Source organism: Mus caroli, chromosome 6 (genome assembly GCF_900094665.2).
Source record: "Mus caroli chromosome 6, CAROLI_EIJ_v1.1, whole genome shotgun sequence".
NCBI classification, from domain to species: domain Eukaryota; kingdom Metazoa; phylum Chordata; class Mammalia; order Rodentia; family Muridae; genus Mus; species Mus caroli.
The window spans coordinates 13,523,051-13,536,786 of NC_034575.1; the positions used below are offsets into that span (position 1 = coordinate 13,523,051).

A 13,736-nucleotide genomic window follows, 5' to 3' on the forward strand; every position below is an offset into this window, starting at 1 on the left:
TTTGTGCCCTAATTGCATGTGTTTAAAATAATTGGTGGCTGGGTTAGTATTTACCTGTATCTTCTGATGGTGTGCAAAGTACCTTTGAGTACCATGAACACTAGACAGTAGGAGGATAAGCTCTAAGTGGGCACCACCTTGACTTCTCTGTGTTCACTGAGTTATATACAATGTGATTTTAATTGAAGTCACTCCCACTCCCTCTACTTCAATTCCTTTCTTACCTCCTCCCACCATATCTTCTCCCAATGTCATGTCTGTGTTTTGGGGTTTTGTTGTTGTTAGTTTTTGTTTTTCTTATTTTTTCTCCCATTAAATCTGATCAGTGCTGCTAGTATGTATATGGGTCATGGCATCTACTGAAGCATGGATAGCTTCTCGGGAGGGAGCCACATCCTTGAAGAAAAGTCATTCTTTTTACCATTCATCAATTTCCAGTAGTTGCACATCTATGGCTGAGACTTTCTGATCACCTCCCATCTCCATGTTGGGATGTTTGTTTGGTTTGATCTTGTGCACGTACAACTGTTGTGAGCTTATGTGTCCAACTGCCCTGTTCTATACAGACTATTTTGATATAGTATTATTGCTTCTGGCTCTATAATCTTTCTGCTGCCCTTTCTTTGCCCATACCTTGTGAGGAGGTGTGTTGTAGATGTCACATTTAGGGCTTAGAACTGCAGTCTCTCATTCTCTGAATGTTGACCAATTGTGAGTCTCTTTGTGAATTCATATCCTGATAAAAGAAGATTGTCCATTGAGGGTTGACACACTAATTTATTGCTTTAAAGATAAGTCATTATGAGTGAATTAAATATACATTTAGTAGAATAATAATAGTAGGTTCTCCGCTAGGGCCTATGACCTATCTAGTCACAGATTCTTAGCCCTGTAACAGTGCTAGGCTGAGTTCCATCTAAAAACTGGTCTAGTTATTTGCAGTTTTGGCAAAAAAAAAAAAAAAATCTGTAATAATGTGAATGTTCTTTCAAATTTCCAGTGCAGTAGTCATTAGCCACATGCAGTATTTGAGGACTCGACATATGGATAGTAGAATCAAACTGAATTTTTATGTTCTTTAATTTTAATTAAAGTAACTACATAACCACCACTTTAGGCCCTTGACAGGACAGTTGGTAATTTTCTGAGCCTTCCACTGGGGTTATCTCTGCTGTGTATTCTAGTCTGCTTTCAATCTACAAATAGGAAAATACCCACTAAATTTACCCTTATGTCTTTCTATTGCTGAAGGTCCTTAAGCCCAAGAGAAAATGTGTATTGAAGCAGTTTTAAGAGATTTTCCTAGTGCTAGAAATAAGAAGAAAAGTAGATTACACTCCCTCAGACCCCATCTGATTCCATGCCACCGTGAAATGTTCCACTCTACCTCAGTTGATTAAATCAACTTATCATATTTAGTTTGTTTCAAGATTCATATAGCATCTTCCTCATTTTTGACTAATTGGCAGCATAGTTATGAATGATTACTAAAATCTCAGATCAAGATCTTATTCTCATTAGATACGATTTGTTCCTCATTAGTTTTGCTGAAGATTACTGATGGTAACAAAACGGTCTCCCCGTGCTTTCTTACTCTGAAACTGTGTAACTTGTAGTCCATAGCGCGATATGAGTTCTAGATGTTTGAGGATGATTTATAGTCTTGGGGGCTTATAAGACTATTGCTAGCATTATGTAACTTATAATGGAATCTATTAAAATAACAGAATCATGAAGGGATAGCCAGCTGTATCTGAGTATAAAGTATGCCCTTTATATTTATCTTATAGTTAATTTAATTATGTTTTGGTTATAACTATAGTGCTAGTTGGATTGATAACATTACTTTCCACTATTGTTCCCACATACCAATAGTTCTTTCCACAAAACAATGTCCTTTTTGATATACCTGTATAGAAAAAAAAAATACATGGGTAGTGTTACCCAATGCCAAATCTCTTTAATGCAGGTGGTTCACATAACTGCTTGACTTCATATGTCTGCTTCATGTATTTTCACTGTGGTTATAAAATTATCCAAAATCATTGTCTCCTCTACATTTTTCCTTTTCCTGTTTGAGCCTATATTAATTTTTTTTGATTAGAGTATTTCAGTCTACAAGTCTTCATGGAAGGAAACAAATACAAAGCTAATCAGCTGTCCCCCAACTCTGAAAATTGCTGGGGCTTTTAGTAATAGTCCTCAAATGTAGCCATGAGGTTGGAGGTTTGATGAATGATGGTTTTAGGGAAGCCAGCCTATTTCAGTGTTGAATTCATAATCACTGTATAGTAACACATCTGTCTCCTGCTTTTTTAATTTCAGTATCTACTAGAAATGAAAAGCTTAATCCTCCCACCAGAACACATCCTGAAGAGAGGAGACAGTGAAGCAATAGCATATGCATTCTTTCATCTTGCACACTGGAAGAGGGTGGAAGGGGCTTTGAATCTCTTGCATTGTACGTGGGAAGGCAGTAAGTAATTTTTTTCTTTGAACAATCTTTAAGAACATAGAGTGCTAGAACTGTTTATGCCTCAACAGTTCATGATGAACAATGAGAACTGGCAAGTCTGTTTTTTTGTTTGATGCTCCGGATCCCCAGAGATAGGGGTGTTGCTGTTGTGGTGCCACATCGAGATTAGAAGCATACCTCCATACAAGAGATAACTGATCTGAGTCTGCTAGATAAATGCTTTACCACCCAGCAAACCCTCTCTGGAGATCTGCCCAACCCTTTGACATCATTGTCACAATGAAGTCTTGTGCTGGACCCTGCTTACTGTTTTGTATAACCTCAGCTGTAGAGTTGGATAAGAGACACAGTTATCACACTGAAATGAAATTGAGCATCTACAAAAGCACCCTAGATATGTTTCAAACAGCAGCAGTGTCCATTATGGGAGTGGCTTATGGGAGGTGGGGCACCCCTGTGAATAATAAATGTCTGTTAGATGGCCCTGGCATGTTGTCTACAGTTGCTGTCATTCTGTGTAGGGAAACAGGCTCTAAGGTCAGGTGACATGCATGTCTCCACCTTCTCCTCCTTGTTCTCTGTGCGCAGGAGGAAAGGGCTGCCTGTGCCAGCTGTCTGGTGATGTTTTCAGAAGGTAGAGGTTTGTGGGTTAGAACACCAAGGGCAAAGTCTGGCAACAGTGAGCAAGCCCTGAGGGCAATAGACAAGCAAGCAGAATATGTCAAGAAATGGCAAGTTGTTGGGCTGTTAGGAGACTGTAAATTAAGGAAGAAGCAGCAGTCTTATGTTATTGGACAACATGGACAGTGAAGCACTGCTAATCCCCAATTAAGCAAAACAAGCATAGCAGGTGGCATTTTCTTTTCCTCATGGAAAAGCAAAACCAAATAATATTAGAATGTCAATTTTTTCCTATTGTATCCTTAGTTTAATCAGGCTCACAAACAAGTTTTTTTAATCCCCTTTTTTCTTTATCTTTTCTGCTTCCATTTTCACTTTGATAAGCTTCGGTTTCTTTTTATTTCTGCCCTTCATGACTCAGGAAGAGTCTAGCTTGGTTCAGGAAGTGATGTGGCCTGAAAGTAAGTTGACAGAGATGCTTTCAAAAGTGGTTGGAAATTTTTTCTCAGATAATTAACAAGCTTTCTTTGTATAATTTTCTGCTTACAACTTGAAAGATATGAATTTGACAATGCTTCTCCCTCTGCTTTGTAAATGCAATATAGCCAGGTGTTGAGGTCAGTAGACTCCCTCAAGAGACTATGTGCTTGTGCACAGTCTCCTGCAACTTGTGCTGATCATGGCTTGTAATGCTGGTTGTTAAAAGGACAAAAGGAAATGTTAATTCAACATGAGAAAGATTCCTAAGAGCTCATCCAATATGAGTCATCATGTCTAGTGTGGAAAGCTAAACAGAGGAATCGGCTTAGAGCTATACCAATAGGTTGGCATCCTTGGAACACGAGTAGCAACTCACCAGTTGGACCTCCTGGAAAGGATCCACAACTGCACAAAGCACAGGGTGATAAATACATGGTCTTAGCAGTGACCATGAAGAGTCAAAACATTTGTTTGGGAGAATGACTGGAAAAACCAGGAAGACAGTAGTCAGCAAGCAACATGGAGTTTCTCTGAAACAACTGGGAAGGGTCATGAGACAGAGCGAACCAGGCAACAGCACGGTGAACTGCCAAACTGAGCAGGGTAGGAGTACCAGGGAATTACCTTAAGCTGCACGGATAGAAGACATTATTAAGATTAAGTGGGTGAATTTTTATACATAAAATAGTAAGGTAAGGAAATCAGATCCCTATAGAAAATGTCAGCTGGGAATTTGATATTTACAGATAAACATTTCCTGTAAAAAGCAGATAGCTGTGACCCCAGCCCAAATCCAGTCCAGTGCCATTCATTCTCCAGAGACAGCCATGCTGCACAACTGTAGAGCAGATGTGTACGAGTGTGCTTCCTGTGTGCTGGATGCAGGAGGACATCTGAACACCAGGAACCTCCAGGCGTGTTTTCACACCCAGGTGTTGTCCACGGGTCTTGCCTTTGTGCTTTTCACTTGCAGCAGGGATAATGTTCTAGCTTAGGCAGAAAGCGGCTGCTGACTCTGTGCTCCAGTGTGGTGAGCGGCTCCTCAGTGCAGTGAGTGGCTGTTTGGTTCCAATAGTCGGGAGGCGAAGCAAGCCCACGTTTCTCCTCTGCAGTGAGTGCATGGAAGGGAAGAGACAAGTTAGTTGTCTTTGAAGCATTTGCTTGGAAGGTAAAAATTTAGATTTACATCACCACATATAAGCTAGGATATACTGTCTTACATTTAGTACTTCAATAGTTTAGAAAGTGACTCATCCTGGTTGAAATTAAAACATGCTATTTCTCTAACATTGATTTAAACATTTCAACAATAATAAGAAAATAGACAGTACATGTGTATAAAAAGGGAAAGAAACAGAAGTGAACGCACCTAACCTCGGCTGCCTTGCTGAGCGGCGAGCAGCTTCCATTGTGTTCTTGACACTGGTACTCGTCACGTTTTGCACAATTTTCATGTGTGGTTTCAATAAGCAAAGATGTATATGAATTTATGAGTGTATGCTTATGCATTCACATACACATATCTAGAAAAAATTTTTCATGATATGTGTTTTCAGCCATTGTTTCTTTTTTTTTTTTTTTAAAAGAAAAAGCCTTAAGGCTTCTCTGCAATTTAGAAGATAGGATTACCACTCCAGCCTCAAGCATTTGTTTGAAATCTTTTGACCTTTCTTCTAGATCTGTGATTTCTTTTTTTATATTTAAATTAGAGATTCACAGTTCTGTGTTTAAAAGATTTCTTTTTACACTTTTAAAATTACGTGTATGGGGCTGGGAGGGGGCGGGTAATGCCCATGAGTGCAGCTGCATAGAGACCAGAGGAGTTCATTGAATCCCCTAGATCTAGAGTACTGCGGGCTTTGTGCCAACAAGCTGCCCAGTGTGCGAGCTGAGAACTAACTCAGGTCCTCTGGAAAAGCAGTTTGTACTCTTTTAACTTCGGGGATGGCTCTCCAGCCCCAAAGCTGTGTTTTACATCAGAGGACTTAGATTAGAATTCTGGATCAGCTGCTGAGAGTGGTGTGTACTTACCTAACCTTGGAAACTGTGAAGCCATAATGAAGGAAAATGTCACATGTTGGTGACCTCCAAACTGTTGAGGCAGCTCTTCTATGATGGCGTGCTCTCCCCAGCTGCTTGACCAGAAGAGGCTGCACTTCTCCCAATCTGCCGCTTGGTGGCGCCTTTTGACATCTCCAGCATCCGAGTTCAGGTTTTCTTCTGAGTCATTAATTTTCTTCATTCTGAAATATAAGACCATTCCCAACTCCACCCAATATCCAAATTTTATTAGAAAGAGAACTCAGGACAGAAGATCTCACCAGGTTCCATGTACAAAATGTTGTCTTTTAGAAATATTTTAAAACAAAACAACCTTGGTTCTGTCTTAAGTGTTGATGGGGGTAGAAATAGAAAGTTGCTTTTTTTCTCTTTCAATGAATTTCTTATGTTAGAGAATTAGTCACTCTGTAGAATTAAGTGGGTTTCCCTCAATTATGTCGAACCCTCCCTCCTTTTTATGAAGTCAAAGTCTGGCTGATATATAACAGAGATGGTGTTTGAAGCATATGGTTCTTAAGGGAAGGGGGTGGGGAGAAGATACATCCTTGAATTCTCAACCACAAATACATCAGCATTTCAAAGCTTTCTAAAATGTTTGATTCATCACTTTCCCAGCCCCCAAAACTATACAATCAAAGTCCAGATAATTAAAAATAAAAGGGAAGAGTTTCTACTTTAAGCCTTTGTGTTTCTTGGACTGTTGCATGACTGCCACCATATCGGAATTATGTTTGCTTTAAACTCTGCTGGCCCTGGTTCTCCTTACACATGCAGCACCGCAAGGACAAACTGAATGCAAAGATCACGTAAGAATGAAAGCAAGGTCTCATTTCAGCTGAGTTTGCATTGGTAGCCACTTTATGTGGTCTGTTTCCATCTTCTGTTTTACCTACATTGAGGACTGATTCATCATTATCACTCTCTAAGGCTCTCCATTGGCAGTGTTTATTTTAGAACTCATGGTTGTTTGTTGATCGCAACCTTGAACTTTAATTTTCATGTTCTGTACACTAGAAGATGACTATGCCATGGGGTAAACCACTTAGCTTTTCTTTGTGTCTATGTTTTTCCACTCAAGCAAATAGAATTCTTTATTTTCTTTGTGGAGCCCCCACCCCAAGCATCCACTAAATAATGTATAAGATCTGAAGGTGGCGTTTCTGAAGGGACTAAGCAGAGGGCTTCCACTGAGAAGGGAAAATGGCCCATTGTTGAAGCATAAGATGAGATTATGATTCTAATTTATTCTCTTTGAACCTAATGTCAAATGCTCTTCACTGTAAGATGTGGTTCTTAGGGCACTTCCTCTAGGTAAGCCTTCCCTCAATAAGGCTGGAATCATTTGGACTTCTAACTGACCCCTGCCCTACTCCTAACAGATCTAAGGATGCATTTTATGATTTGAAAGAAAGCAGCCATTGGATAAAGACCCTGGTCAGAGCTGATACACTGTTCCGGCATGAGAGTCAGGACCTTCCTGTGTTTCCAAGGCTGGCCTCAAACATGCAGGTTACAGTGATCATCCTGCTCTAGTCTTTAGAATAGTACAACAGGCTTGTTCCTGTAACCTTAGCTTTACTTAAGTTCTGAAAGAAATGCTGTCTTCCTAATTGCATATAATTTATTGAGAAAACATTTACTGAATCCTTCCCCTGTAGCAGGCTTTATGTTTGAAGAAATGAATGTGAAAATGCTTTGTAAGAAGCCTTTGTGTGTGTATACATGTATTCTCCAATCATGTTTTATGCATATATGTACATAGGCAACTTCACATGTATTTGTGCATGTAGACAGATAGTGCAGGTGGTGCTAGTGTGGCCATAGGAACAGAGAATAAGGGTTGAGGGTCACTAATGAGTGAGGAAGTTCACTATAAAACCCTAGAATTCCTCCTTCAAAATTAGGAAAAAACAGACTTAAATCCAACCAAAGGAAAATGAGTTTCTCAAGGTCAGTTTACTTCACTGTTACAGTTGAAAGAATATGGATCAAAAGCCAGGCTTTGATCTCTGTCTTTTCCTTATTTCTGCATTGAAATGACTAATGAAAGACAGGTGGCCTTCATGCCCCGTACTTGTACTGCAGTCAGACACAGTGCAGACGACCTGTGTTTGGATGATACTGTTGTGCTCCAGCAGCTGCAGACCCATTTGTTAGCACACAGCAGCACTTCCACCCAGTGCTCCCGATGCAGAAGGTGAGGGTTTTGGGTTCAGAAGAGGAGGAGGGAAGGTACCGAGAACCCTGAACTGGACAGGGCAGCTTGGCCCTTGGTTCTGAAATGTCTCAGCACAGAAGCAGTTGTCCTTAGAATCTGCTGCAAAGACCGTTCTGACAAGAGACTAACGATAGGACATGGAGCTGGAATTCACTCTCAGGTCCCTGTGTTACAGATAATCTCAATAGTGTTCTGTTTGACAGGAAAAATATCTAACAAGTGTCAACTAAATATCAAAACGTGTCTTCTATCCATCTGTGTAATGGGAGGGTGACCGTTTGTTGTCTCATGTCTCCAGCCTCTATCCATCTGTGGCTTTGTTGATACTCCCTCCCTCGGATGCTGCTGAGGGCTTCTGACCCATATGGCACTGAGCAGCGTGGTACCTAGGAAGTACCTTTGACTAGGGAGAGTGGAAGACGGCACATGCTATCTAGGTAGACTAGGTTGTACAGGATGTTTTGGTGTGCTTTGGGACTTTAGTGACACCTCTGACAAAAGGGGCAAGCAGCATCAAGATGAGGAGCGGGCCCCATGAAGAAAGAAGTGGAAATGCCGATTGTGTACCACTTTTAAAGTAGCCTAGGTTTACTGCTTTGTTTTGAACCACATATCTGTACAATTTTAATTTTTCTAAAATATGTTTCTAAAAGACTTTTAGGAATTACATAGTCATTTGAAAATAGAATCTTCAAATAGTCTATTTCTATTCATATTTGAACCACTCAATAAGTGTGCTCTTAGGATTTACACTGACAAAATCTCTGGACATTTGGTGAAAGCTTTAAGACTCATGAAACCAGTGCCTGTCTCAGTGAAAGGGACAGGAGGTAGGAGGGAAGCTGGCAGGGGCAGAGTAAGGCCTCTTCCCGTTTCTTCAGACCCATTCTTATCTCAGGCTCTGTTGGACCCTGCACAGCAGGGTGGGTGAAGGATGGAATTGCAAGTAGAAATTCTGTTTGCTTTTGTTTAGTGAAGCCAAATCTTAATATTATTTTATGAATTTAATGTAAATGATATCTGACATGAGGAAAAGAAATCTTAAGGATTCCATAAAAATACAGGAAACATATCTATATATATTTATAAATTGTGTATTAGCAAAATCTCCACCCTTTCTGAAAAAGTTGAGAACTGATTAAAAGGAAAAAAAAGGATTAAGTTGATGCATAAAGTTCTATGGCAGGAAAAGTATCACTTGGAGATGCCATTTGGCCACTAGATTTCTATAGTCTCAACTCTCAAGGGTGTGCCTACATTTTTCTTTAAACAAATCCTTTCATGAAGTTCAAACTGACTTCAATTTTGAACGAAGTTTACTTTTCAAAATTAGTAGCAATTGTGAAAACTGTGTTGTTTTTCTTTTTGTATCACATGAACCCAAATAGGTTACAAAACAATAGCCTAGTTGCGTGGAGAGTAACACACAGAGAGAGTAGAAGTGGGGGATGCTTTCAGAGAAACTATCATTTATAAGAAGGTGTATTGAAAGCCTGCCTTTCTGCAGCTTACATGTAAAAGTACAAGCTCTCCAGAAAAGATTTTAGGGAGTGGATGCTACATAATTGCTACAAGGATTTTTTCCTTTATATGTTTTGTTTTGTTTGTTTTGTCTAATGTTTTGTGCTGTTTGTTCTCATTGTATTGCAAGTCTCTCTCTGGTGAGAGAGATACTGGTTTCTTCAACATCTTGTGACTTAACAACTCTGCTGTCACTTGAGCTAACTGGCAAAAGTCAACTTTGTTTATGGGAGAGGTCAGATTGAAGTAGGGTGAACCTTCAGTTATAGGAAGAGCTAAAGTCTGGGGTGTTTTTAATGTTTTAATCTGTTTAAGAGGTTTCTGTTACAAAAAGAAAATTTGTAACATTTTTTACCTCAGCAAACTGCCAGCAAACTGGCTCTGTTCTAATCCCACATTTATCGTGATTTATATTCTCCATGGCAATGTGCTATAACCTCACAGTGATACACCACTGTGGTGTAGATTGACTGCATTCCAAATGCTGGGAATCACATACATACTGTTTTTACTTTTAAATAATATTCAGACACCAGAATAAATACCATATGTGCACTGATGCTGGTTACAATGGGACCTTGTCATTTCTTGTGAGGGAGAATGTTCTTTGTTTCTGATTCTTATTTGAAATCAGTTTGCAAAAGGCACATATGTACATTGACAGTATTTTGTAAGGGCTTTGGTAATTACAGGGCTAAGGGTGCAGAATGATTCCTTAACATGGAACATTTAAAATGCTCACTGCCATCACCCCTCTCGGACACAGATACCGGCCAGGATTGTTAACTGACGTTCTCAGGGTAGTGTATGGCTTTTCCGTTCTGTATCTACAATAGGCAGCCATTAAAGGACATCTGTTGAAGAAAAATGAACTCCGTGAGCACTGCTCATAGGAACAGTGAGACTAACATGCTGCTGACATTGCAACAGGGAGAATAACACACTCGATAATAGGGCTGGATGGATTGATTGGAAAGCCATAATTCAGTGTAAAGCCTAATGTCATCTGATGCCATAGACACAGAATTTAGGTGGCCTGACATCATCAAAATGTAGACGATCAATCTCTCTAGCCACCCCCACCCCACACACTATTGAAAGATTTAAAAGGTTCATAAAGTGTGGAAATACCTCTCAAATCATGTGCTTTAAGTTTTTTTCTTTGTCCATCCTGGTTGGAGTTCTAATCCACTTAGACATGTTTTTTAAACTAGACACAGCAGAATGCCTTTCATATTTGTACAATCTGCAGCAAGCTCCAATGAGCCAGTCCACATTCACTTCTGGGGAAAGCATATCAATCCAGGTTTGAATTATTACAGTTGGTTTGGCCTTATTGAATTAGTGCTTAAAACATTTTCATAATATTTTATACATGATGAAACCCTAGGCATTGATATTGATGGTTTCCCTGCCCTCTACACCTCTTTCCCCACCCAGCTTTGTGAGCCCAGAATATATAGTGTGAGATTAATGTGTGAGTAATGCAGCATAATGCGCCCCTGACGTTTTGTCTGGCACAAGCCTCAGGGTCTGGGTAAATCTTGCCTCTCTTACAGCAGTGGGTTCCGTTAGAAAAACGCTTAAAAGTTCTATTCTGAGGTTGGGAAGTTAGGAGATAAATATATGCCTTTCATGTGTCGTCTTTCCTTTGTAGCTTTCCGGATGATCCCGTATCCCCTGGAGAAGGGACACCTATTTTATCCATACCCAATCTGTACAGAAACAGCTGACCGGGAGCTGCTTCCCTGTAAGTGTCTTCCCCTGCACCCTGCCTTTCATCCAGGGAGGGGGGGTGTTACATGATAGGTGTGGATGTTGTTTTTATTAAGTTTCTTCCAACCCCTGGCCTTCTTTGATAGCATAGGTATAGAAATGTATTATGTGAATGGGTTGGACTTCCTGCTTCTCTGAGTCTTTCCACATTGATCCGAGGGAAAGACCCCAAGGGCATGAAATATATCAGAGGCATCATGTATATATTGATACCAGCATATGATCATACAGAGCCCTGACACAGAGCATCTTCTCTGCAGGCCGGTTTATCGGGGAAAGGTCTGCTTGGGCTCTCCTGCAGGTCTGAGGTAGTCTGTAAAGGCTGGGGTTAGAAGAGGAAATGCTGATGTCAGAAGAAGCTGCATCAGTCCTGGCTGGGAGGGCAGGACCAGGCCACTGGTATCACTGCCAGAGGCAGAGAAGAAGGCTGGTGTGCTGTCCATGGTGATGCAATACTCTTGGCCAGACAGTTCCTGTGAACATCTTGTGGGTTGCACGCACTCAGTTGGCTGACATGTTTAGAGTACACATGCAGCCCGAGCACTGTCATAGAGTGTGGGAGGAAGACCCTACCCTCAAGTGCCTTAGACCTTCACAGCCTAATGCTCATGTGGTAACATGTGGAATGGATTGTTTTGGTTTTCTGTAATACAACATTGTTTTGACAATCCAGGCTAAATAGCTATTATCCAATCAGACTGTGTGCAGGGATCATATCTAAGCTCTTCATGTGGCCCTGACTTGGGAAATATTTTCCTTTCTCAGATGCTAATCCTCTTTTGGCTCTCCCCCTGCCCCCACCACTTCATCTTTCCTGTCACGATTTTTTCTTTACTAGCCCTGGTTATATCAATATCTAATAGCTATAGCATATATAAATATTTCCCCAAGAATAGTGTAACTTTGCAGATCTGGTACATAATAAAATTTCTGACACCACCATTATGATACAGTTGTAAATCTTCAGCACGGTGACACGTGGATACAAAAGTGATTGCTGCCATTAGACTGGGTCTCCTTGCTAGGCCGCCCAGCCTAGGACTGTTGTTTAAGGAGCTGGGAGAGCTCTCTGTTGTCTTCAGGTTAAAGCTTTGTTTTAAGGCATCTGGTGCATCATATGATAGTAGTTTGATTTCAGGAAGCCCCACATGGGCCCATAATTTACCCTCTGATGCTCCCTTCACGGAGAGCCTTACTAGAGTTTCCATTTCCTGGTAGAAAGGCAGTTTTCTGAAAAGTACCATGTTTTAAAATGTTTTAATTGAATTCAATTAAGGGTCCATGAGTACAGATTAGTTATTAGAACAATATTACACTTCTTAAAAGTTTTCATAAGCCTTAAAAAAGCGAAATGTGGCTGAGATTTATTGCAATGGGTGCCATGAGTCCACTGTGACATCACTTCAGAACCTCTTATGGATTGGGTTTTGAGAGTGAGCTGTAGAGATGTTCAGCTGTTAGGAACACTACTCATAGTTTGCCTATCAAAAGTATAATTCCTTGCATAGTGGGATCTATAGGCACTCTACCCCAGGTTTGTCCCTCAGCAGGCTGTCTTCCTGCCATGCAAGCAGGCAAGCTTGCATGTGCTCCAAGCCTCCTGATAGTTTCCCTTTGTTTTCAGCCCTGTTGATCGAGGCTCTGAGTAATGAAGCCAAGTGTATACTTGCACTCCTGTCCTATTTTTTATTTTACTGTATTTTTAAGTCATTATTGTAAAGCAATATGAGTTTATCTCTTTTTTTCTGACAGTCTAAGGATGTCAGTGGAGGATGCTATCCCAATAGACATTCACCGAAGACCTCACATATAGCTCTATGCAAACTGCAGGACTGAGGGTCAAATTTCCTAGGATTATCTGACACAACTGTAGGAAATTCCTGATGATAATCACTTAAAACAATCAGGAGGGTAGGGGGAGTATGGTCTTTAGAGTATCCTTCATAGCGTTCAACATTGTGCATGAGTTTTGTGAAACCCAGAATAGCTATGGTATGAAAACATAAAGAACTGTAATGAAGAACTCTACTCAACTCATCACATGACTGCCTGTGACTATGGGCTGGTAAGAGATGCTGGCCAGGGGGCATGGGCTGTGTGTGCCTGGGAGGCCTTTACAGAAGGGGCTGAGAAACTGCAGGTTCACAGACGACTACTGGAACCACTAGAATCTACAAGGTCCATTCCCCATCAAAATACAAGCTTTCATACCACAGCTATTCTGGGTTTCACAAAACTCATGCACAATGTTGAACGCTATGAAGGATACTCTAAAGACCACACTCCCCCTACCCTCCTGATTGTTTTAAGTGGTTATCATCAGGAATTTTCTACAGTTGTGTCAGATAACCCTAGGAAATTTGACCTCAGTCCTGCAGTTTGCATAGAGCTATATGTGAGGTCTTCGGTGAATGTCTATTGGGATAGCATCCTCCACTGACATCCTTAGACTGTCAGAAAAAAAGAGATAAACTCATATTGCTTTACAATAATAATTTAAAAATACAGTAAAATAAAAATAGGACAGGAGCTGAGAAGAAGGTATATCCTTTTGTTTTAGGATAAAATGTTCTGTAGTTATCT

The 13,736-nt window shown here is 40.4% G+C and overlaps 1 protein-coding gene across 5 annotated transcripts in view; it reads left to right on the top strand.

Moving 5' to 3' along the window:
- Positions 1–13,736, top strand: part of St7 (suppression of tumorigenicity 7) — a 239,930-nt gene that overhangs the window by 217,732 nt on the left and 8,462 nt on the right. For all 5 annotated transcript variants that reach the window (XR_003836915.1, XM_029478333.1, XM_021164295.2 and 2 more), the window contains 2 exons: positions 2,326–2,476; positions 11,035–11,127. Coding sequence is in view for 4 of the 5 variants with exons in the window: in XM_029478333.1 (XP_029334193.1) it covers positions 2,326–2,476; positions 11,035–11,127 (244 nt within the window). In the remaining variant the exon portion in view is untranslated. The remainder of the gene's footprint in view (positions 1–2,325; positions 2,477–11,034; positions 11,128–13,736) is intronic.